The sequence below is a fragment of the Gadus chalcogrammus genome, chromosome 11, assembly GCF_026213295.1.
Source record: "Gadus chalcogrammus isolate NIFS_2021 chromosome 11, NIFS_Gcha_1.0, whole genome shotgun sequence".
Classification (NCBI taxonomy): Eukaryota; Metazoa; Chordata; class Actinopteri; order Gadiformes; family Gadidae; genus Gadus; species Gadus chalcogrammus.
In genome coordinates, this window is record NC_079422.1 from 999656 (window position 1) to 1023099 (window position 23444).

General features: G+C 45.0%; 2 protein-coding genes across 2 annotated transcripts in view; one reads left to right on the forward strand and one right to left on the reverse strand.

Annotated features, from left to right (window-relative positions):
* si:dkey-12j5.1 (uncharacterized) overlaps nt 1–6512 on the reverse strand; it is a 42746-nt gene extending 36234 nt beyond the window's left edge. Inside the window, 6 exon segments of the mRNA XM_056603062.1 lie at nt 3217–3340; nt 3631–3740; nt 5278–5430; nt 5644–5790; nt 5879–5988; nt 6112–6512. Of these exon segments, the coding sequence (XP_056459037.1) occupies nt 3217–3340; nt 3631–3740; nt 5278–5430; nt 5644–5790; nt 5879–5988; nt 6112–6178 (711 nt within the window). The 5' untranslated portion in view covers nt 6179–6512.
* Nucleotides 6513–14131: 7619 nt separating this feature from the next.
* Nucleotides 14132–17380, forward strand: LOC130392512 (uncharacterized). Its single transcript, XM_056603036.1, has one exon. The coding sequence runs from the start codon at nt 14153–14155 to the stop codon at nt 17027–17029; it is 2877 nt and encodes a 958-aa protein (XP_056459011.1). The 5' UTR covers nt 14132–14152; the 3' UTR covers nt 17030–17380.
* Nucleotides 17381–23444: the final 6064 nt, after the last annotated feature.

Genomic DNA, 23444 nt, shown 5'->3' on the forward strand with positions numbered 1-23444 from the left:
GGTTGCCGACCGCTGGTATAGAGTGTAGCCTTTGCAATGAGAAGGCAACAATAGTATGAACATTTGTAATCAGCTATAACAATTGATTATTTATTTTTTACATGCAGGTGAGTAAGCATAATATAATCAGTCGACATTAGAAAAGACTCAAAGTCCAATGTTATGTTATGTTAGCTTTACAAACAACTTCACAGACCAATCCTACTTTCAGGGCACAGTAGAATAAATGCGTCAAGGCAAGGATGCATTTTTTTTTATGAATAATATTGGGAGAGCAGAGGAGGAAAGGGTGAAAAGAGGGATGTAGATGTTTGGGCTAGCGTTCCCTTCTGTTTAGAGTTATTAACAGAATAACCCAAACCCATAAGGAGACATCACAATTGAATAATGTTTTTTATAAAAAAAAGTAATTTGGGGACTAGGGCCGGCCTGGTCTCTCCAATGGTCAAATATATGTAAAAAATCAAATAAAAAAATAGATCTATTATTTTAACCAGTTTTATTAATGGGGTTTCATTTATCCAGAAATAAACCGGGTTGTAACCTTAGAAAGTTACGGTTTACTTGAGCTTGGTGGCTGGCATGAGCCAGTTGTCATAGTATCGTAGTAAGCTTGATTGGTATTGAAATATATCAATAAATAAGGTCTCCGCTGCAGATCTGCTTCTCCAGAGTTTAGGGGGTAGAGGCGGGGATAGGATAATGAGCCTATTATTATCATTTATTATGTACTTTTATACTGTATGCACAGGAATATGCATTGCCAATGCCACTATTTAACGTTCTGCCCACTAGAGGGCATTCTACTATTATACATTTCTCTCTTGCCCAGTAAATATAAGGCACAAAGGGATTTGACAACACTGCCTCTCAACCGCTATTTTATAATGAGCCGCGTTGCCCATGGTGATGGAGAGCTTACTCACAACTCGCGTTGCACGTCCCTTTTACATCCAACGCCATTCTTGGTTGCGATTTCTTCAGACGACAATTAAATAACAAATCATTGAGTGAATCACCTAGGTGGATTTTTTCATGGCTTGCCAGCGGATAAATCCTTTTAACCAATCACATTCAGGTATATTTGTCATAGTCACCACAATGGTGACACGGTATGTGAATATAGGTTGTTTTTCATAACATGAAAGGCGTGCAGTTGTATGGCAAAAGATTCGTTTTGGAAACCAACTTTCTATGAAAGGATGACAGCCTAATTTAGTTATTGAACAGGAAAACGACCCACTCATCGTAATCCCCCTCATCTGCAAACAGCCATTAACTATGCTATTTAACTTTTGGATTCGAAGTAAAATTCCAGTATGCTTGAATCCTCTTAATACATAGGATGTTTGGTTGAAGGGACGGAGCATGAGCACTAGGCTATACAGGCTCTATAAGTCGAGTATTCCATCCGTCTTTTCACCTATGCGATTATTACACAAATATGACGCATATTTGCATCGCAGCTGATGTAAATAGTTTTTAACGTGCGTGTAGACTTTACACTCTCAGGTATGACGTGAGAAAAGCATTTCGTTTTCACATGCGGGGAGCCCCCGGTGAGAAGGGTGAGATAGGCTTATGTTAGTGTACATTTTAGAGATAAATGTTGGGCTGTTTCTCTTTGATACGCTGGTGCGCTCTCACTCAGTCATTTAAAAGAACTTGGTTACCAACGGCACTCAAAAGTGCCACTCGCATCAGGTCAAGATAACGCAGCCTAATTTTTATTGCATTCATTTATTTATTACTTTTACTATTTACTGTATTTCTTTGGCCTATCGGGGGTCCTCATTGGCATGTAGAATCACAGGGGAAATACTGGAGTTCTCTAGGTTTGAAGATTGTTGGATAGATTGAAATGATGCGAGTAAACAACTTAACAAAATATCTAACATAGGTCTAGTCGTTATAGATACTAGGGATGGGCGTGAGGAATCGAATACTCGAGTACTCCTCGTTACAAATGAACTCGGTTGGTGGACAGGCAAACTCGAGTTTGCATATACACACACAAACAAAGTTTTCTGAAGCAAATGTATCAATTTTCTGTCGGCGCCACTAACGCATGACGTGGGCACAAAGAAAAATTAAATGCATCCATTTCCATGGCGCGTTCCGTGCCGTGTGCAGGCACGCCAGAATTCAAAAAGTTAAGAGATGGCGGTTAAAGCAAACCGCAGCGAAGAATTGAAATACTTTAAAGAAATAGGAGATCATAAGGTGAAATGTAAAATATGCCAAGCGAAATCGACCTACCAGAAAGTACTATGCGGCAACCTATGCTCCTGAAACACAACGGTGAGTTCGCGAAAGCAGACCCGCAGCAACGGTGAAAGTGAAAGTGTGTCGGCTATTTTCACCGCCGCAAGACGCAGCTGTAATCCCGGGCGTGTAGAGAAGATCACAACGCTGAGTATTTCCATAGTCCATTTGCTACCGTTTTATTTGCAGCTTTAAATTATTTGCAATGGTTAGGCTACTTGTTTCGTTTTTTTTAAACTGTTACAGGCCTTGGTTCGACGTGATTTAAATTGTGAGACGCATATTTATTTTTGTAAGGAAAATGTGTTTTGAACGTTTGCAAAAATAAATAATGAATACTCTGATAACTCTGACTGTTTTGATGGAGAATAAGCATCACATGTTTGGTTGGTAATATTGCCGTTCATCATCAGGCCTATTCCTGCTGCAGATGCGTTGCATTCTAAAAATAGATTTGATTTAACGAGTACTCGATTGATCCTCGAGGAATTCCTTCGATCACTCGAGTTTGGAATTTACTACTCGTGCGCATCCCTAATAGATACTAATGTGGAAATGTTAGATTATACCTTCAAGCTCGATCAGGAAAAAAAGACGATATGCTTTTTTCACTCAGCCCCATGGAAAATATTTTTGCTTCTTAGAAAAGCTCAGCTTATTATTCGAGCTCTGAGCATAGTAGACTTCTCAGTCCTCCCACTTTACCAGATCACTCTACATAACCTGGATCAGCTGTTAAATAACATTGCTTTGTGACTTGCATATGCGTGCGTGTGTAATGTAAATGTCCATCCACTGATTAATAGCGCACAATTCAATATTCCAAAATTAATTAACCAGTTTCCTGGTTTAATGTGGTCATAAGGGGTGTGTGTGTGTGTGTGTGTGTGTGTGTGTGTGTGTGTGTGTGTGTGTGTGTGTGTGTGTGTGTGTGTGTGTGTGTGTGTTGACCTGGTTCCTCTCAGCACTGAACAGATAGCTCGCCATGAGCTGGAGAGCCTCGGGGTTGTCATGGTGATAATGCAATGCCTTCTCTATGGACTCTCTGCACTTGTCCGCCGCTCCCTCCTCCATGCTAGTAGACACACAGAAAACTTTAAACAACTGGTCAGAGTGACATCATATAACAGTACAAAAATCTAAAGGGAACTGTCAGCTTAGCCCGCCAGAGCGCTAACCATAGGATGTAAACGATACACACCCTTAACGACCCCATTAACGACCTAACCCTAACCCCGATATACTACTTTACTATGCCACTTTCTCACATTCAACACAATTTCCTGTCTTTCTCCACTGCTCCAATGAAAGACAAAAGCATGTTCAAACATAGAAGATGAATAATATTAAGGTGTTTTAGTTTACCAGAGGTCTGTCAGGTAGATCTCTGCCACAGAGCAGTAGGCCACACATACGTCTTTGGTTGTTGGTATTTCAGCATCCTCATCAGAAGCTGCGCAAGCTCCTACCAGGGCCTGTGTTAAGTAATTTATTAAGTAGAGTTATTTGTTGCACATTTGTAAAATTAATATTGTACATACACCCCGCAATTAATATCATGAAAAGTAATATCATGACTTTTCATGATATTAGTGTGTGTACAATATAAATTTTGCAAATGTGCAACAAATAACTCAACCTAATAAATGACTTAACACAGGTCCTAATTAAGAAAAAGCAAACATTATTTTTCAACTGTCAACAGCTCCCTCTTATGTAAAATTTCCAAAACTGCATGAGTAAATCAATTAATGCTACAAATCTCTTATGGACAATTATTACCAAAATGTGCCATGGGCCATCCTGTCCAACCTAATCCTGAGCTGCCTATTGACACTTGGTTTCATTTCATTATTATCCCTGTTGGTTTGCGAAGATGTTCAGAGTTCACCCAGACTCTGCATAGCCGCCCCCTACCACCACCGCAACGCACGTGTTGTATGTTGCACGTCCCGTCACGTAACGTACGTTAAGTATGGGACAGTTGGCCCAAAACGCACGAGATGTATTCGTTTTCACAAAGAAATCGTTTCCGTGTGGACGGGGCCGAATTGTACGTGGTATGTCCGGTCACATAATGTACACTTATAGTGTGTTCCAGATGCCTCGGACACCAGCCTTCCGCATCGCACTTGTGTGTGGTGGATCCTGGCACAAAAAAATTAAATAAAATAAATATTAATAAATAAAATAATAGTTGTGTAGCTAGCTTTTTTTTGTACGGGGAATGGGTTAACCTAGCAATTATTGGTGCTTGGCACTCGTTTTTATGAACATCCTTACTGTACCGACAACGATATATTGTTCCTCTTTCTTATGACAAATGTACTACTTATTGCAAATGACTTTGGATAAAAGCGTCTGCTAAATGCCCTAAATGTAATTGTAAAGATCACTCTGTCCGAAAGCAGGGCCCGGAGTTCTAATCCTAAATCACACATTATTAAAAGGCTGATTCTTGCCCATGTGTGTGCAGCTACCTTATATTCTCAGTAAGAGACAGGTAAGGAGGGGTGGGGTAGCTAGGAGTTTGTCAACAACAGTGATGCCCAACCAGGGGACCAGCAACGTAACCCCGGGGGTCACACAAGTAGATATCAGGTTGTAGGCAGGAACATTTATGGCATAACAAAATGTGACATATTTTCTTTTAGTATTTATGGAGGATCATGTTTTCCCATGGTGACTTCCAGTAGAGGCCTATACAGTTTGCTAAAAAGTGAGTAGGAGTATGATCAGGCGTCTTTCTAAAGGATAATGACAGGAAGTGTAATTATGAGGGAACCATTGGGTTTTCTGGTTGGAACTGACTACCCTTGAACATCGATAACAAACCGCCAATCCAATGAATTGCCATTTGTTCTTGGTATTTGGTATTTGTTCTTGTTTTGAGGCATTCTATATATTTAACAAATATGTCCTGCACATACGTTTTTCAGAAGGTTGGAGCAAGATGTGTAATTGGTTTGCTGTAGGGTAGATTCTAAAAGAATAAAAGGTCTCAGCACTTACAGTGGTCTGTTTTTCTTTCTCCAGAACGGACAGCAGTATCTCTATTCCTTTAGTGTAGTATTCCACAGCTTCTGGTCCACTGTGTATCTGTCCCAGTAACATGTATTTACTGTGGCCTTCATTTGGACTTATCTCCACAGCACGCAGAAACACTTAAACACTCTTGGTCAAGGAGGAGACAGGGCTTTTTGGTGTGTGTAAAATAAACTAGACAGTCACTGTACCATTGGCAGAAATTAGTTCTCTAAAACACACACACACACACACACACACACACACACACACACACACACACACACACACACACACACACACACACACACACACACACACACACACACACACACACACACACACACAGGATATTTCTTTAGCTTTCTGTCTGTCTCCTAGCTCTGAGCAGATGTGTCCCAGGATGTCTAGTGCCTGTAGATGGGTCGGCTCTACATCCAGCGCCCGCTGACAGAAGCGATTTGCCATCTCAAAGTCGAAGCTGTCCATGCACTCCTCCGTCTGGAATGACAGGACAGCAAAACATTCCCGACTGAGCAGTGTTTCCAAACCTTGAAAGGTTAGAGCAACAACAGAATATGGAGGGCACCTTTTCTAGGAGTTGTTGGACAGAATATCTCTCGGCTGTCTTTTTCTTGGCTTTCTCCTGCATACGTAGTTTGACCCTTTCGTGAGGCGATAGGTCAGCCATTCCTGTACCTATATTGTACATGATTAACACATATAAGGCAAAAAGAACGTCAACGTGAAGTCCAAACTGTTGTCACGCTAGCTTGAGTTTATAATTCAAATAAAGCCAGCCCTGAACCCTGAGGATATTACCTCCATTTGAGTGGTTGTCTTTTCTTTTCGTTTTGTTCTTCTTTTTGCCCTTTGCCTGCCCTCCCATGGTACTGTACTGCTAATTGCTGTTTCTGAATTGAACTTAAGTTAGAACATCAAGTTGACAGTAGGACCAACGGCCACAAGCATGGAGAGCGTTTCACACGTTCTGCGCATGCGCCTCTCTGTTGGCAACTACGGAAACCACCGAGGACATCTTTAGCAGACTGCAAATCTTAATTAGCCTGCCCTGGCTAACGCCAAACCGAGAAGAGGTCTGGGTACCACACACAGTAGCTGTGTTCGAAATCGTTCCCTATACACTCACTCACTATTCCCTATAATGTTCATGATATAGTGCACTATATAGGGAACGAACAAACGAGAATTCGGACACTACGCTGAACTTTTCTAAACGTCATTTGCGTCAGAAAATGCGCCGGGTGTTTGTGTGACGCAGACAGATGCGCCCACAAAGCTGGAGGTTGTATTGATGTTGATTGATACATTTCCTTGATCAAGGTTTTTTTTAATTAATTTTGAATGTTAAATGTTAAATCCCAAATAAGTTGTCAACATTTCTAAACGACGGCCGGAGACTCGATCATTAAATATTCGTTTTCGCAGTTGTTCAGCTTCTTCTTCTCCTCCGGAAAAACACGACCGTATTGCATTGTGGTATACGGGAGTAACATGTAGGGAACATCGTATGTACACTCAAATGTTGGGTATTTTAAGTCCACTATATAGTGCATGAAATAAACCAGAAAATTCCACTTCAAAACGGCGAGCACCCTATAGTGCACATATCCGTGATAGGGAACGATTTCGAACACGGCTACAGCTAGCAGACGCCAGCTACTGTCAAAGGCTAGTCTGTCAGTTAACTGTCACTTTCTAACATGTATTACGATGCAGAAACAGCCAATTCTAACAACATTTCTTAACCAGTGTTTTATATCAGCCTTGATGTTTTTGCCTGTTGTGTTGAGTAATAATAGTTTAATTCATAGCCACGGTTTTGCGTACATAGAAGTAACGTTACATAGCTACTAGGGCTGGGTAAAAAACCGATTCATCAATGCACTGCAATTTATCTGTTCTCGATTCAATTTCGATTCAGAATTTTTTTGAAATCGATTATTTCCATTTGAAAAAAAAGAAGCATACTCAGCCATTGTAATCTTGAAGCGAGTATGCCTAAATGACCATGCCCTTTTACATTTGTCCATGTTTTTACTTTTGTGCTGCAAGTTTAGCTCAGGAACAATACTATACAATGTATTCCCTTTTTGCTAGTTAAAGCACAATGAAATGATTAATTCATTTTGAAATGGTTAATTCTAAATAATATTTGGGTATTTTTGTCATCTACACGTATTATCAAATCAATATCGAAGCAATTGGATCAATATCAAATTGAATAGATATCGAATCGAATTTAATTGTGAGGTACCTGGCAATACCTAGCCCTAGTAGCTACCTAACGTTACTTTCCATGTAGTAACATGTTATAGATGTGATGATGCGAGTAACCCAGTAGAATTTAAGCTTAATGAATTTGTATGCGTTATTTAATTCAGTCTCCAATAAAGACAAGCTGACAGGGCAGGTCAGCGTGAGAGCCTTGTGCTACAGGTCGATGAGGAAGAGCGGGGCACCACAGTTTGAGTGTAGGCAGGAAGCTGTGTTCATCCCTGTTCAGTGGTGTTTGTTCGGTTAAGCAGTAGCTAAGTGTGGTCCTCAAGGGCCACCAACTTGAATGTTTTTCATGTCTCCCTGTTTTTCACACACAATTTAATTTAGTCAAGGTAATGAGTACAATACTACAACTTTTCAATATTCAAGATATTTATTGTCGTTGACACAGCAGAAGTACAGGTACATTGGAATAATTGTGTGATTCTTGGAGTCTGCTTTTAAAAAAACATCTTTATTTTAAGAGTGAGAGAATATAACAGTAAGCATTCAGGATGGTAGGCTTTTCTAGCATAGTTCAAGTACTTACCTTCATAAGAACCAAGTTGTTTTTTACACCCATGATGCTGAGGTTATATTTCTAATGATTTACCTTTTTCTCTCAGATCAAGCTTTGTGATTAATCACCAGTTATGAAAAAAGAAAGTTAATCTATGGGCTGGAGCAGCTGTCTCTGAGAGGAAAAGAAAAGGATAGCTCAAACAACAAATACAAATGCAATGGCATCACGTATAATTACATCTGTAACTACTTATAAATGACCGTTGATGCACATGAAACCCCAACTCCCTATAAGACGACCTGATGTGTCTGGATATCCAATGCCCTATTGTGGTCTCTGTGCTCTTTCTTTTTATAGTGTTCCTGTCCGGGCCGTATCTTTGGGAGGCGCTGTTTGGTGGTTTGCCGTGCACTTGCATGCAGATAAGTAGGGTGTTACCTGCTCAATTCATGCATTTTTTACAATTGTTTATTAATAGTATTTATGTTCTAGGACCAGCATTGGAGGAGTTGGAGACGGTCACGTTCTGGCGCTGTCACTTCAGTGCTCCTGAAGTGACACTTCTTGTGTCACTTCAGTGTGTCACTTCAGTGCTCCTGAAGTGACACTTCAGTGCTCCTATTTTCATCTCATAGAATAATAACTTATGACTTTTTTGAACTATTTAAAAATAAACTTTTGTAGACTTGAACTGGAAACACGTCTCTTTAAGTCTTTACACAAATCTGTATTATAAATTTTGTTTGTTTCTGACTATTGTTGCGGTCACATTCATATAGCCTATATATAAAATATAAAGACATGGACATCCAACTCCTGTCCTGAATCACACCATCTCTCAACATGACACTACTTGTGTGCTATTTATCATTCACATAGACCATGGTTTCTCATGGTCTTGCACAGCAAGACCATGAAATTAGTGATGTTATGGTTTGCGTCGAGGCATCGGGGCGTGTGTCGAGTACCTCGGCTCCTCCCCCAGCGAAGCTCCGTATCGAGTAGAGCCGTTTCTCAATTCCTAGCACGCGTACTACGGACTCGATTACTTGCAAGCACTTTGGCAAGTCTGTACTTCAAGCACATACTTGCGAGTACGTAGCCTACCTGCGATTGGAACAGCAGCGGACTCGATGACGTCACCACCTCTGCTCGTCCGTTAACTGTGCTATAATAATAATACATTATTATGTTCAGTAGTATATGCCTCATTTAGGCATATACTACTGAACAATATAAACAAATGATATAAAACAAAATCCCAGCCTCTTTCATTTTCAAATAGTATGTAAATATTCTGAATGAATAAAAATTGAAAAGATATGCGTGTCCTGTCATGTGTATAAGCTATACACACACAACTTTATATATATATAGGCCTATTTATATATTATCTTATATTATTATTATTATTATTATATTATATAAATATATATATAAGTTAAGAGTAACTTAAGCTACAGTTGTGCGTCTTCTCCATATTGGCCGTTTCTCTATTCGTAGCACGCGTACTACGGACTCGATGACTTGCTAGCACGTACTTGGCAAGTCTGTACTTCAAGCACATACTTGCGAGCACGCGAGTACGTACCTGCAATTGGAACAGCAGCGGACTCGATGACGTCACCACCTCTGCTCGTCCGTTAACTGTGCTACGGCCTCATTTAGGCATATACTACTGAACAATATAAACAAATGATATAAAACAAAATCCCAGCCTCTTTCATTTTCAAATAGTATGTAAATATTCTGAATGAATAACAATTGAAAAGATATGAGTGTCCTGTCATGTGTATAAGCTATACACACACACGACCTTACATATATATATTTATATATTATTATTATTATATTAGGCCTATATATTATATATTATATAAATATATATATAAGTTAAGAGTAACTTAAGCTACAGTTGTAACTTGTGCGTCTTCTCCATATTGTCCGCCCTCGTACTGCTGCGAGTGCGAAATGCATCCTGGGATTTATAGCGGGAGCAAGCACACACGAGCCACCTCCGATGCATGCTCGGTGAAACGGCGATATCGAGCACGCATCCAGAACACTTCCGGGTTTTACGACAGTACTCGCTTGGGCTGTTTCCCAAAGTGAAGGCTGCAGCCTTGCTAGGACGCGTCCTTGCTAGTCGCGTCCTATGGAGATGAGACTAGAGTGCTAGCTCGAGTGCTTCCTAGCGTTTGTAACGTCTGACTTTGGGAACGACTTGGTAGTGTGGAAGCGCTTCCGCTTCCGCTTTTTAATACTGCGTGTCCGCTTGTAAACACATGTGAGCTTATGAATAAATATCGATCAGCAATCAAGCTGATCGATATTTATTTGACTTTTGTCTGTTATGAATGCGGTCATGTCTCCTTCGCATGGAGCCTCTTTGGGGAAGTCACAAAAGCTTTGTTGTGGTTGATCGAATTGTCTTTATCAAAAGGAAAATCCATTCAATTTTTATAAAACTAAGTGAAATTGTCTGAGAACTTAATTCATGCATCACATTTACAGTACGGTTGATTACTATTATGCAGGGGGAAAAAGACAAAGAAAGAGATGATAAACGTGTATTTATTTGGATATATGATCTGATTCATTCATTCATATATGCCTACAATCTACCAGTGCTTTGAACACATAAGTATATCATATAAAATACAATTATATACGTTCATTAAAAATTACAAACATTGCAAATGATCGGTTGTGCATTAATTTTACAACATTGGATAGTGGCACTATCCCTTCCACCGGCAAACAAATGTTTGTGCGCCACCCTAAGGCGCACAAAAGCCTCCGTTTGCTGGGCTGACCCTAAATAAAAACGTAAAACATAAATAGGTATACATAAATAATGTAATCTTGTGAGCGAGTAAATTGACATTGGTGACAGTGGTGTTTAACATCAGCTACGTCCATGCAAAATATAGCAACGTATCATTAAGTTGCAAAAACGTTTGAAAAGTGGCACAGGCCTTTAGGCTTGATTATTTGCATTAACATGATGAATCTATAAAAAGCAATACGGCACAAAATATTTCTGAAAACTAATATAACTTCACTTCGTTTGAACGTGTACTTCTCTGCCATTTTCAAGAACCCGCCCAGTGAACGCAGAGGATTGTGGGTAGTTTTGGCTCGTCTAGGATGCAGCGATGCATCCTTGAAAAATCTCGGAATTCTCAAAAACGAAGGACCCGAAAAGGGGGCGTATTTCGAGTGTCCTCAACATTGGAACAGTGCTTGTCGGCGTTCGATGACGTAGCGTCCTTAAAAGGGCGGCCGTTGAGCATGCTTCCTTGACATTGGGAAACAGCCCTGATGCGTGCTTCGAATTGGAACAGTGCTCGGGCAACGACTGATGACGTTTCACGAGTCCACGAGCACACGAGCACGCACAAGTACGCGAATTGAGAAACGGCTGACGCCACTTCGACCTGGGCGGGACTTTACGTCCTACGTCACTCGCTATGGGTGTGCATGTGTGCGCATAGCCGTCACTCGCGATGGTGTGCATGTGAGAAAGTTTTCTTTCAATATTCATTCGGTATCTCACTATGGGACACGCCCCTCGCGCTGTCCCCCAGAAGCAATTTTACACTACGCCAGTCGTGACTGGCCAACAGACGTGACGTCTGCCTGCAGAGGAGGGGCTCCCTCCTACTACATAAGCCCCGTCGTCACGTCATCTCTTCAGTCTTTAACCTCTTCTCGCTCCTAGAAGCACCTCGCAGACAGAAGTCGTAGACGGACTAGCACACTGTTCACTGAGCGAGCTAACCCCTCGGTCACCGAACGCTAGCCTATCGCTACCTCTGACCTCTGTGAGATTGAAGAAGTAAGCTAGTCTGTCACCAAACAGTAGCCTCTGCTAGTATCCATACTAGCTGCTAGCATCTACACTAGCTACACCCGTGTCCAGGCTGACCTGTCACCAAACAGCAGCCGGCATAAACGGAAGGCGAGAACATGCAGTCAGAGGTTGAACCTACCCTAACCGAGGGCTCGGGGAAGCCTCCGACAAAGTTCTGCGCGTGCAGGAACAAAATGTCGGGAGCGGATAGCCACACCGCCTGCATTCGCTGCCTTGGGCTGGAACATGCCAAGGCTGCCCTTGCATTCCCGCCTACCTGCGAGCATTGCGCACGGTTTTCAAATAAAACCCGCAAACGCCGGCTGACTAAGCAGGCGAAGCTCAGCACAGATGATCCGGTAATGGGGGTAACCGACCCTCCACTACCGGAGCTAGCGGGAGGTTCCCGGGGGCTCTCCGCCCCACTGGGAACCAGCTGGGGATCGGAGGTGGACCTCACCGACGCTTCCCAGCCGCTGGAGTTGATTCAGCCCGACGCTTTCGAGGCTAACCTGCTGGAAGGGCCCGACGAAGCCGAGGGCGATCACTCCGAGTCGGGGGGGGAATCCATTAGCCTCGGGTCTGATGAGGACGAGGATGATGATTCCTTTTCCCCGCGCACCGCGTCGCCTATGGTGGTGGGCGGTGCGTGCACCCCCTCCCCGAACCCGGCCGTGAGCATGGACCTACACGAGGCCTGCAAGAGGGCGGCTGCGCGGCTAAACATCGAGTGGCCGGAGGCCCCGGTGGAGACCGCCACATCTCGGTACGAGGGCAAGCGACTCCCGAAGGCGAAGGCTTCAACCAGTCTGCTACTTCCGGCCTTTCCCGAGTGCCTGGAGGAAGCGACCCGGTCTTGGGGCAAGCCTCTCTCAGCCAAGATCCCCGTCCAGGTTGGATCGGGGTTGGATTGGGCCGGTATGGAGGAAAAGGGGTTCTCCCATCTTCCTCCGGTTGAACCACTGCTGGCGTCGCACCTCCACCCCACGCAGAAGTCCGCCATGACTTCAGCGAGCCCTACACTGCCGTCCAGAGCCGACTCCTTCCAGTCATCAATGACCGAGAAGGGCTACAAGGCGATGGCGACGACGGTGAAGGCGCTCAACGCGTCGTCGCTGCTGCTGGCCTACCAGGCTGAGCTGGAGCTCGACATGTCCTCGTCACCCACCCCAGCCCTTTGGGATGAACTGTGCGTGGTGACGGACCTGTGCCTGCGCCTTCACAGGAGCGCTGTCCAGGCGTCCGGAAGGGCCATGGCGCTGATGGTCGCTCAGGAGAGGGCGAGGTGGCTGAACCTCTCCAGTCTCTCTCTGAGGGAGAAAACCCAACTCCTAGACGTGCCCATGGACCCGAAAGGCCTGTTTGGCCCGGCGTATGATGTCATGCTGAAACGCTGGGAGGAAAAAAAGAGGGAGGGTGAGGCGCTGCGACTGTGTCTTCCCAGAAGAGCGCCTTTCCCCGCCAACGCACCCGGCCAGGTGTTCACCCAGCCCCGCGCTCCTCCGCCGGCTTACCGCGGACAGAAGCGTCAGCCCCACCCAACCCACGGGGCCGGCCGGGGCCAGAACAAGCCGCCGGAGCACAGTGGCGCGTGGGCGAGGAAGCCACCCGCGCCCGGGGTGGCGCCAGGTGGCCGTGCAGCCCCTTCGGCTACTCAGGGGGCCGGGAAGAAACGGCGCGCTACCTGAGGCGCTGCGACCAGGGGGGTGCGGCAGGCCCGGCCAGACGCCGTCGCCGTCCCCCCTAGGTGTTCTGTTCCAAACCCGGTTCCAAGAAGGGTTACAGAGGGCATGTTCCAAGCCCTGCAAAAGGCGTGCAGAAGGCCATACAGCCTTCACAGTTCACGACGCGAAGGAGAGAAGGGTCGGACCTGCAGAGAGCTCGGTGGAGCCGCAGCAGTGTCTCGCAGACACATGCATGTGTTCAAGCACACACCAGTGCCCAACATCACACATGTGTCCCCCTTCCCCAAATCATTATTCATTAAAAATGTTTGCCAGCGCGCATCCAGGCTCCGAGCCGAGGGCGCAGCTGCTTGTGAAAACAAAAAAAATGATAAACATAAAAAAGGAACAGAACGTAATAAGACGGTGCCTGGTGGGCGTGCGCTCCGGTGCGCAACCCACCACGCCCGTTCGGGCCGGGACGACAGCGGAACCAGCGACGCTGGGACCGCTGGCTGGCCGGGCTCAACAGTGGCGGGCATGTGGTGCGTCGGATTGGGTTATAAAAACTGTAACCGCCGGCTACAGGCTCCAATTTGCGTCCACTCCTCCCCGTTTCAACGGGATACTGCAGTCGCAGGCCCGTGGAGAGAAAGCTCAGGTTCTACAGGAGGAAATCACCTCTCTAAGAAACAAAAGGGCAATTCGGGTAGTGCCACCGGAGAAAAACCAAAGCGGTTTTTACTCGAGGTACTTTCTAGTCCCGAAGAAGGGAGGGGGCCTCCGGCCGATATTAGATTTACGCGCTCTGAACAGATACATGAGACAGTACAGTTTCAGGATGCTGACACACGCCGCTCTCATACGCTTCGTGCGCCCGGGAGGCTGGTTCACAAGCATAGATCTGAGGGACGCTTATTTCCATATCGCCATTTATCCCCCTCACAGGAAATATCTCAGGTTCGCCTTCCAGGGCGTAACGTACGAGTATTTGGTTCTCCCGTTCGGCCTTTCGTTAAGTCCACGGGTGTTTGTGAAATGCACGGAGGCTGCCATCGCGCCCCTCAGGTTGAAGGGAATGCGTTTGGCAACATACATAGACGACTGGCTTCTAGCCACACAGTCGCCCCAGGAGGCTCAGGCGCAGACCAGCGTGCTCATATCGCACCTAGTGTCCCTGGGTTTCACAATAAACGTGAAAAAGAGTGTTTTGGTCCCTACTCAAAGCATAACGTTCATAGGCTTGTGCCTCGATTCAGTGACGTTCAAAGCACGTCTATCCGCGGAGAGAGTGGAAGCCTTTCAGGCTTGTCTGGCACTTTTTCGCAGGGGGACGATGTTGAAGTTCAGAACGTGCCTCAGACTATTGGGTCTGATGGCGTCGGCGCTGGTAGTAGTCCCACTTGGCCGCCTCCATATGAGGCCGGTTCAGCGATGGGTTGCATCACTCAGACTGAACCCGACGTGCCATGGCCATCGCCGGGTTTTGATCTCCATGGCGTGCGTCTCGGCGCTGCGCCCTTGGGGACGCGCGTACTTTCTGACTACAGGCGTTACCATGGGAACTGTCCTGGCGAGGAAGGTCCTTTCAACGGATGCCTCTCGGGCGGGCTGGGGAGCCGTATACGAGGGCAGATCAGTAAATGGCACTTGGAGCTCACATATGCAGTTTGTTCACATAAACTGCCTGGAACTTCAGGCGGTGTCACTGGCGCTGAAACATTTTCTTCCCTTTCTGAGAGGGCAACATGTTCTAGTCAGGACGGACAACACCACGGTGGTGGCGTATATAAACCGTCAGGGGGGGCTGCGCTCCCCTCAAATGCACACGTTGGCACACAGACTGATCATTTGGGGCAACGCCCACCTGTTGTCGCTGAGAGCAACACACGTGCCGGGCGCGCGGAACTGGGGAGCAGATTTAATGTCCAGGGGCGACCCTCGCTACAAGGACTGGAAACTCCACGTCGTGGTCGTGAACCAGATATGGGAGAAATACGGTCGAGCAGAGGTCGATCTCTTTGCATCAGAGGAGAACACTCAGTGCCCTCTGTTCTATTCCCTAACCGGTCGGAGCGCCCCAATGGGGCTGGATGCTTTGGCATACGAGTGGCCGCGCGTCCTCCTGTACGCTTTCCCCCCATTAGAACTGATCATTCCTACTCTCGCCAGGGTGCGAGAGAAGGGTCATGCGCTGATCCTTATAGCCCCCCGTTGGCCGGGGAAATATTGGTTGGCGGAAATAGTCCAGTTGCTGTGCGGCCAGCCTTGGCCTCTGCCTTTACGAAGGGACCTCCTGACGCAAGCGCATGGGGAAATCTTCCATCCTCATCCGGAGCGCATGGCTCTATGGGCCTGGCCCGTGAAAGGATAAACCTAACGACGGCTGGACTCCCATTGAATGTCATTACGACTATCCAGGGCGCCAGGGCTTCCTCCACGCGTAGCGCATATGAAGGGAAATGGCGTGCGTTCGAGGATTGGTGCGCGAAAGCTGGGGAAATAGCTTTCCAGAGTCCCGTGCCTGTTATTCTGACATTTCTACAGGATTTGCTGGATAAAGGCCGGGCTTTCTCCACTGTCAAAGTGTACTTGGCCGCTATATCGGCTTGTCACATAGGTTTTGGGGACAAATCGGCAGGTCAGCACCCTATCGTTTGCCGGTTTATGAAAGGTGCACGCCGTCTTCGGCCGGTGTTGCGGAGCTTGGCTGCTCCTTGGGATTTATCTACGGTGCTTGATGCACTGTCACGCCCACCGTTTGAGCCCTTACAACAGGTAGAGCTTAAGACGCTCTCGTTTAAGACGGCTTTGTTGCTCGCGTTGGCCTCGGCTAAACGCACTAGTGACATCCATGCGCTGTCGGTTAGCCCGACGTGTATGCAGTTTTTGCGGGGGAACTCAAAGGTTCTATTAAAGCCGAACCCTGCGTTTGTTCCCAAGGTATTCGACTCTGCGTTGTCATACCGCCCTATTGAGCTGTTGGCTTTCCATTCTCCCCCTTTCTCCTCCCAGGAGCAGGAGCGGCTGAATGCGCTCTGCCCGGTGCGGGCTTTACGCGTCTATGTTGATAGGACGGCTGGATTCAGGAAATCGGAGCAGCTGTTTGTATCATGTGCTACGTCACATATGGGGAAGCCTCTCTCGAAGCAGCGTTTATCACACTGGATCGTGGGGGCTATAGCCATGGCTTATAGTAGCGTGGGTTTGGAACCCCCTATCGGCCTGCGCGCACATTCGACTCGCGGCATGTCCGCATCCTGGGCACTGTTTCAGGGGGTCTCAGTGGAAGAGATATGTGCGGCTGCCAGCTGGGCGACGCCTCACACTTTCGCTAGATTCTACAGGTTGGATGTTACTGCGCCTAATCTGTCTCACACAGTCTTGAGCGTTGGATCGGTGAACATGCCTGTTTGATGGGTTTGCACTGGTACTTCTTTGGCAATACGGGAGTTACTATATCCCATAGTGAGATACCGAATGAATATTGAAAGAAAACTTAGGGTTAAGAAATTAACCAAGGTTTTCTGATATATGAGTGAGGTATCTCACTATGGGACACGCCCCTCGCGCTGTCCCCCAGAAGCAATTTTACACTACGCCAGTCGTGACTGGCCAACAGACGTGACGTCTGCCTGCAGAGGAGGGGCTCCCTCCTACTACATAAGCCCCGTCGTCACGTCATCTCTTCAGTCTAGGCAAAACACCTCTTCCTCGCTCCGGGCAAGGAGGGTGGTCTGGTGAGATACCTCACTCATATATCAGAAAACCTTGGTTAATTTCTTAACCCTAAGTTTTGGCTTTAGTGTCTATGGGTTGGTAATAACGGTTCTGAGGATTTTTCTGATGGAAAAGTGGTCTTTTATTTCCATAATCTTTGTTCAGTGAACGCATAAACCCGTTTGTTAGCAGTTAAACAAAATGCGATCTCTTTGTTTACAGTTACCAACGACCAACTGATGATTGGGGGTTCGATTCCCTAGTGATGCAAGGTATTTTCTTTCATTTTGGACTGCACACACATCGCGAGTGACGGATACTCGCACAATGTACACACATCACTGTCTTTACAATTTCTAGGCAACCGAAGTTTAAAGATTGTCAAGTGGTTAACTCTTGAATCGAATGTACCAAGACCTGATGGGTTAGTGGTCAGAGAACAACTCATTAATGCGGGGATAAGGGGTTCGATTCCTTAATGAAGCTAGCTTTTTTCTTTCATATTGGACTGGATGTTTGTATGCCATTTTGCGTAACTTGTAGTTTATGATGAAGAAATGTTACTGGGGTTAATGTTAGGGTAACGGGTAAGACACAAAGTGTTTTTGCAACACAATATTTCTTACAATAACAAAGTCCAAAGTTTTGATGACTCCAGTAGGAAACTTAAGATACCTAGAGAAATGCGAGAGTGCTCACAAAACATCAACAAGTCAGCAGTGTGGTACAGGGTGATCATTTCTGATATAGGCCTACAGTACAAAAGCTGAAACTATTAGCCAGGAGTGGGAAAGACGCAGACGCAGACGTGGGAAGCAATAAGACGCACCAACTCACAGTTGCCTGTTGCAAAATGGTTCAGAGTTTAATATAAATAGTTAGGGTTAGCTGGTATGGCGTTATCTGGTATGGCTATAGTCTAATGTTAGCTTAGTTCGTGTTGTTTCGTCATGTTAATCGCTAGTAATATTAAGTAATTTGTAGAAATATAGCCTATCATCACATACTGTAGGAATGTCACCCACCCTCCATCGCGTACGACACTGACGCTCGTAATCTGTAGTGCAAGGGAGTTCGTGCACAGATCCCTGAGACAAACGGCTACTCGCACACATGCAAACCCATAGCGAGTGACGTAGGACGTAAAGTCCCGCCCAGGTCGAAGTGGCGTCGATTTAGAAGCCGTTTCTCAATTCGCGTACTTGTGCGTGCTCGTGTGCTCGTGGACTCGTGAAACGTCATCAGTCGTTGCCCGAGCACTGTTCCAATTCGAAGCACGCATCAAGCGAGTACTGTCGTAAAACCCGGAAGTGTTCTGGATGCGTGCTCGATATCGCCGTTTCACCGAGCATGCATCGGAGGTGGCTCGTGTGTGCTTGCTCCCGCTATAAATCCCAGGATGCATTTCGCACTCGCAGCAGTACGAGGGCGGACAATATGGAGAAGACGCACAAGTTACTTACAACTGTAGCTTAAGTTACTCTTAACTTATATATATATTTATATAATATATAATATATAGGCCTAATATAATAATAATAATATATAAATATATATATGTAAGGTCGTGTGTGTGTACAGCTTATACACATGACAGGACACTCATATCTTTTCAATTGTTATTCATTCAGAATATTTACATACTATTTGAAAATGAAAGAGGCTGGGATTTTTTTTTATATCATTTGTTAATATTGTTCAGTAGTATATGCCTAAATGAGGCCGTAGCACAGTTAACGGACGAGCAGAGGTGGTGACGTCATCGAGTCCGCTGCTGTTCCAATTGCTCGCGTGCTCGCAAGTATGTGCTTGAAGTACAGACTTGCCAAGTACGTGCTAGCAAGTCATCGAGTCCGTAGTACGCGTGCTACGAATTGAGAAACGGCCAGAGAGTCCCTGGTGGAACGGCGAGATCGAGCACGCATCAAGAACACTTCCGGGTTTTACGACAGTACTCGCTTGATGCCTGCTTCGAATTGGAACAGTGCTCGGGCAACGACTGATGACGTTTCACGAGTCCACGAGCACGCACAAGTACGCAAATTGAGAAACGGCCTACAATACCTGAGCTAATGCACGAATGTTTTACATTATGTATGTAACTTACAGAGTGTTTTCTTTTAATCCTCACTCCTTTAGTAACGATCATGAGCCATTTCTTTCTCCTGAAATAGAAACCTGGATTAGAATCATAATTCTAAGACTGCATCAACTAAGTTTACATCATTAAACAATTTCCTAGAGAGCAGTGTTCTGTTGTACTCCTCCTCATGCCTCTTCCTTTCTTGATCTCTACAGTTGGACATTGATGCTGTGACATCGGACAAGTCTTCTTCCTCTGTCCTTTTCCCCTGCCTCTGTTCTGTATGTTCAGTGTTGTTAAATTATTTCTCTTTTTTTTTATTATTTACTATTAGTTACTGTTCTTAGTGTGTTCTTGTTATTGTGATGTTTGAATAAACAACGTAACACCAACGCTGAAGCATACAGCCGCCTTAACACTAAAACAAATAAGGCCAGTAGGCCTAATAGAACGAATATCGGGTGACAAGATCATTAAAATGGCTCACAATCCCGCATCAGCTGTTTGATGACTTTGCCCCTGTTGAAGGGTTCGCATAAAGGGATCGCATAATTATGTGCCAGATCGTGTGGTAGGTGGCGGTATGAAAACAGGAAATGTGATACTCCAGACAGGAAGTAGTAACCAGACGAGCAGACCAATCACAGCCTTGCAGGCTGCGCGGCTTGCGTAAAAGCTTACGTAAAAAATGACGCAAGTCTAGAAAAGTCGCCCGACGCACGCAAGACGTGAGAAGTCGCGCAAGGGGCGCGCAAGGGCCTCTTGTGCTTGCGCTTACGCTTACGTAACTGAGCATAAATCGGCCTGTAAAGGCGGCTGCATGCTTCAGCGTTGGTGTTACGTTGTTGCGCAAAATTTACTCAAAGCAATTCATGCTCCCTTTTAGGTTGCGCGTGTTGCCAAGCAATTTACCGCCAGAACAGTAGGTGGAGTAATATGTGGAGGAAAGTTTTTCGTTGAAGACGACCTCGAGAATGACGTCTTTGTCTGTGGGAGTCGTTGGTTTGTTTATGTGCCAGATCGTGTTCTCCCCATACACAGTGAATGATGGCAACAGACAGAGGAACAGGGGTGATGAAGTTGTTGATCATTGGGGTTGTATAAATGTGCATATCTCTCTACATTTTAAAACGACATAATGTGTTGGCAGCAAAGTTAACTTCACTTCAGGTTAATGCTTTTGTATATGAGCCTGCCGGGTGATACTCCAGACAGGAAGTAGTAACCAGACCAGCAAACCAATCACAGCCTTGCAGGCTGGGCGGCTCGCGTAAAAGCTTACGTAAAAAATGACGCAAGTCTAGAAAAATCGCCCGACGCACGCAAGACGTGAGAAGTCGCGCAAGGGGGGCGCAAGGGCCTCTTGCGCTTGCGCTTACGCTTACGTAACCGAGCATAAACCAGCCTTAAGGCGGCTGCATGCTTCAGCGTTGGTGTTACGTTGTTGCGCAAAATTTACTCAAAGCAATTCATGCTCCCTTTTAGGTTGCGCGTGTTGCCAAGCAATTTACCGCCAGAACAGTAGGTGGAGTAATATGTGGAGTAAAGTTTTTCGTTGAAGACGACCTCGAGAATGACGTCTTTGTCTGTGGGAGTCGTTGGTTTGTTTATGTGCCAGATCGTGTTCTCCCAGAGAATGTCTAATATGAGGAGAACTGGCACTCGCGGGTTAGTTCCGGTTTTCTGGACTGGTTGCAGTAATAATCTTTGACCACGCGGGGCGCTCGTAGGCGAGTCCAGAATGAATGGGAGCCAACGGGGTTTTATCCTCAGAATCCACTTTTCTCACGATGTAATTTTTTGTCAAGTAATTTGGAAGTTGCTATCAAAGGGTGGGGCTAAGATAATAAACTCAGCTGAATATTGCATTTTTTAAGGTCACGTATCTGTTCTAAAAAGGCGTTAAAAACATGCGATGACGTCACACACTCTGTAATACTGTCAGAGGTACTGCTTTACGGCAGTTTCTAAAGCACTTCCCTTTTCCCGCAACGATAACACCAGCTGTTGGAGGTAAGGCTTTTTTTTGCTTAATACCCTAGTTACAGAGTTTTAGTGAGCTAATGTAAAAAAAAGAAATGCTCGAATGTTTTACATATGTAGGCTATGTTACTTACAGAGAGTGTTTTTTCTAATCCTTACTAGTGCCGATGATAAAGCTTTTTTTTTTAGTAACGATTATGAGCCATTTCTTTCTCCTAAAATAGAAACCTGGATTAGAATCATAATTTTAAGACTGCATCAATTTAGTTTACATCAGTAAAGAATCTGCTAGAGAGCAGTGTTCTGTTATTCTCCTCATGCCTCTTCCTTTCTTGATCTCTACAGTCGGACCTTGATGCTGTGACAACAGACAAGTCTTCTTCCTCTGTCCTTTTCCCCTGCCTCTGTATGTTCAGTGTTGTTAAATCATTTATCTTTTTTTTTTATTAGTTACTGTTCTTATTGTGTTCTTGTTAGTGTGATGTTTGAATAAACTTGCCTGTTGCAATGTTGGTATAATGTTTGTATAATTACTGTTATACAACTGTTACTGTTTCAATGTGACCCAGACCATATTTCTCATTTAACAAACATGTGTAGCTTATAATGTGTTGCATGGCAGAGCAATTATATTCAATGGCTTAAAACAAACCCATCTGTAAAGATCAGTGAATGCATAGAAATCAATGACAAGTGGTGTAGATGGTTTTCCCTCCGTGCAAGGTCATTAGCCCAAGTCCTACAAAAAAATAACGACTGTAATAGCAGATGTTGAAGTTGTTAAATCGTTAACTAACCATTTGTATGGAACAATCGGTTAAGGTAAGTTAAGTGCTTGAGTCTCGACACTTTAGAGAATGTCTAGCACGCAACTTGAATAAGCCATGTGCGATATTACGCCCCGTGCCCACTGCCTCCGTCAGTTGTCCGTTGCCCATTGACTTTGCATGGGGACGGACGCGCAATGCATTGTGGATCCGTCCGTTCAGTTGGAGCGTTCGCCACCGTCAGAAAGTTGAAAAATGTTCAACTTTTTCGGCAGCGACGGATCCGTCATCCAATCAGATCGCGTATGCAAATTTAAGCACTGTGACGCGACTCGGGCTCTGACGATACTGGAAAGCGGGAAAGCGGGTCATCTTGCCTCGCAACAAGCAGGAAGAAGCGGGAAGAACCCGGCGAACCGATTTGATTGGCTGACGGATGCATCTGCAAAGACTACTCCCCCATCCGTCAGCCACGCCTTCCCACGTCCATTGACTGACGGTGCAGTGGGCATGAGGCGTTACCCGGGCTCCGAAGTAGCCCTAAAGCACTTCCCTTGTCCCGCAACGATAACACCAGCTGTTGGAGGTAAGGCTTTTTTTTTGCCCTAGTTACAGAGTTTTAGTGAGCTAATGTAAAAAAAAGAAATGCGCGAATGTTTTACATGTTACTCACAGAGAGACTTTTTTTTAGTAACGATTTTGAGCCATTTCTTTCTCCTAAAATAGAAACCTGGATTAGAATCATAATTTTAAGACTGCATCAATTTAGTTTACATCAGTAAACAATCTGCTAGAGAGCAGTGTTCTGTTGTTCTCCTCATGCCTCTTCCTTTCTTGATCTCTACAGTTGGACCTTGATGCTGTGATAACGGACAAGTCTTCTTCCTCTGTCCTTTTCCCCTGCCTCTGTTCAGTATGTTCAGTGTTGTTAAATCATTTCTCATTTTTTTTTAGTTACTGTTCTTATTGTGTTCTTGTTAGTGTGATGTTTGAATAAACTTGCCTCTTGCAATGTTGGTATAATGTTTGTATAATTACTGTTATACAACTGTTACTGTTTCAATGTGACCCAGACCATATTTCTCATTTAACAAACATTGTGTCGCTTATAATGTGTTGCATGGCAGAGCAATTACTGTATATTCAATGGCTTAAAACAAACCCATCTGTAAAGATCATTGAATGCATAGAAATCAATGACAAGTGGTGTAGATGGTTTTCCCTCTGTGCAAGGTCATTAGCCCAAGTCCTACAAAAAAATAACGACTGTAATAGCAGA

Excerpts from the sequence above, each read along its gene's own strand:
- LOC130392512 (XM_056603036.1), top strand. The coding sequence starts at position 14,153 with ATGTGGTGCGTCGGATTGGGTTATAAAAACTGTAACCGCCGGCTACAG.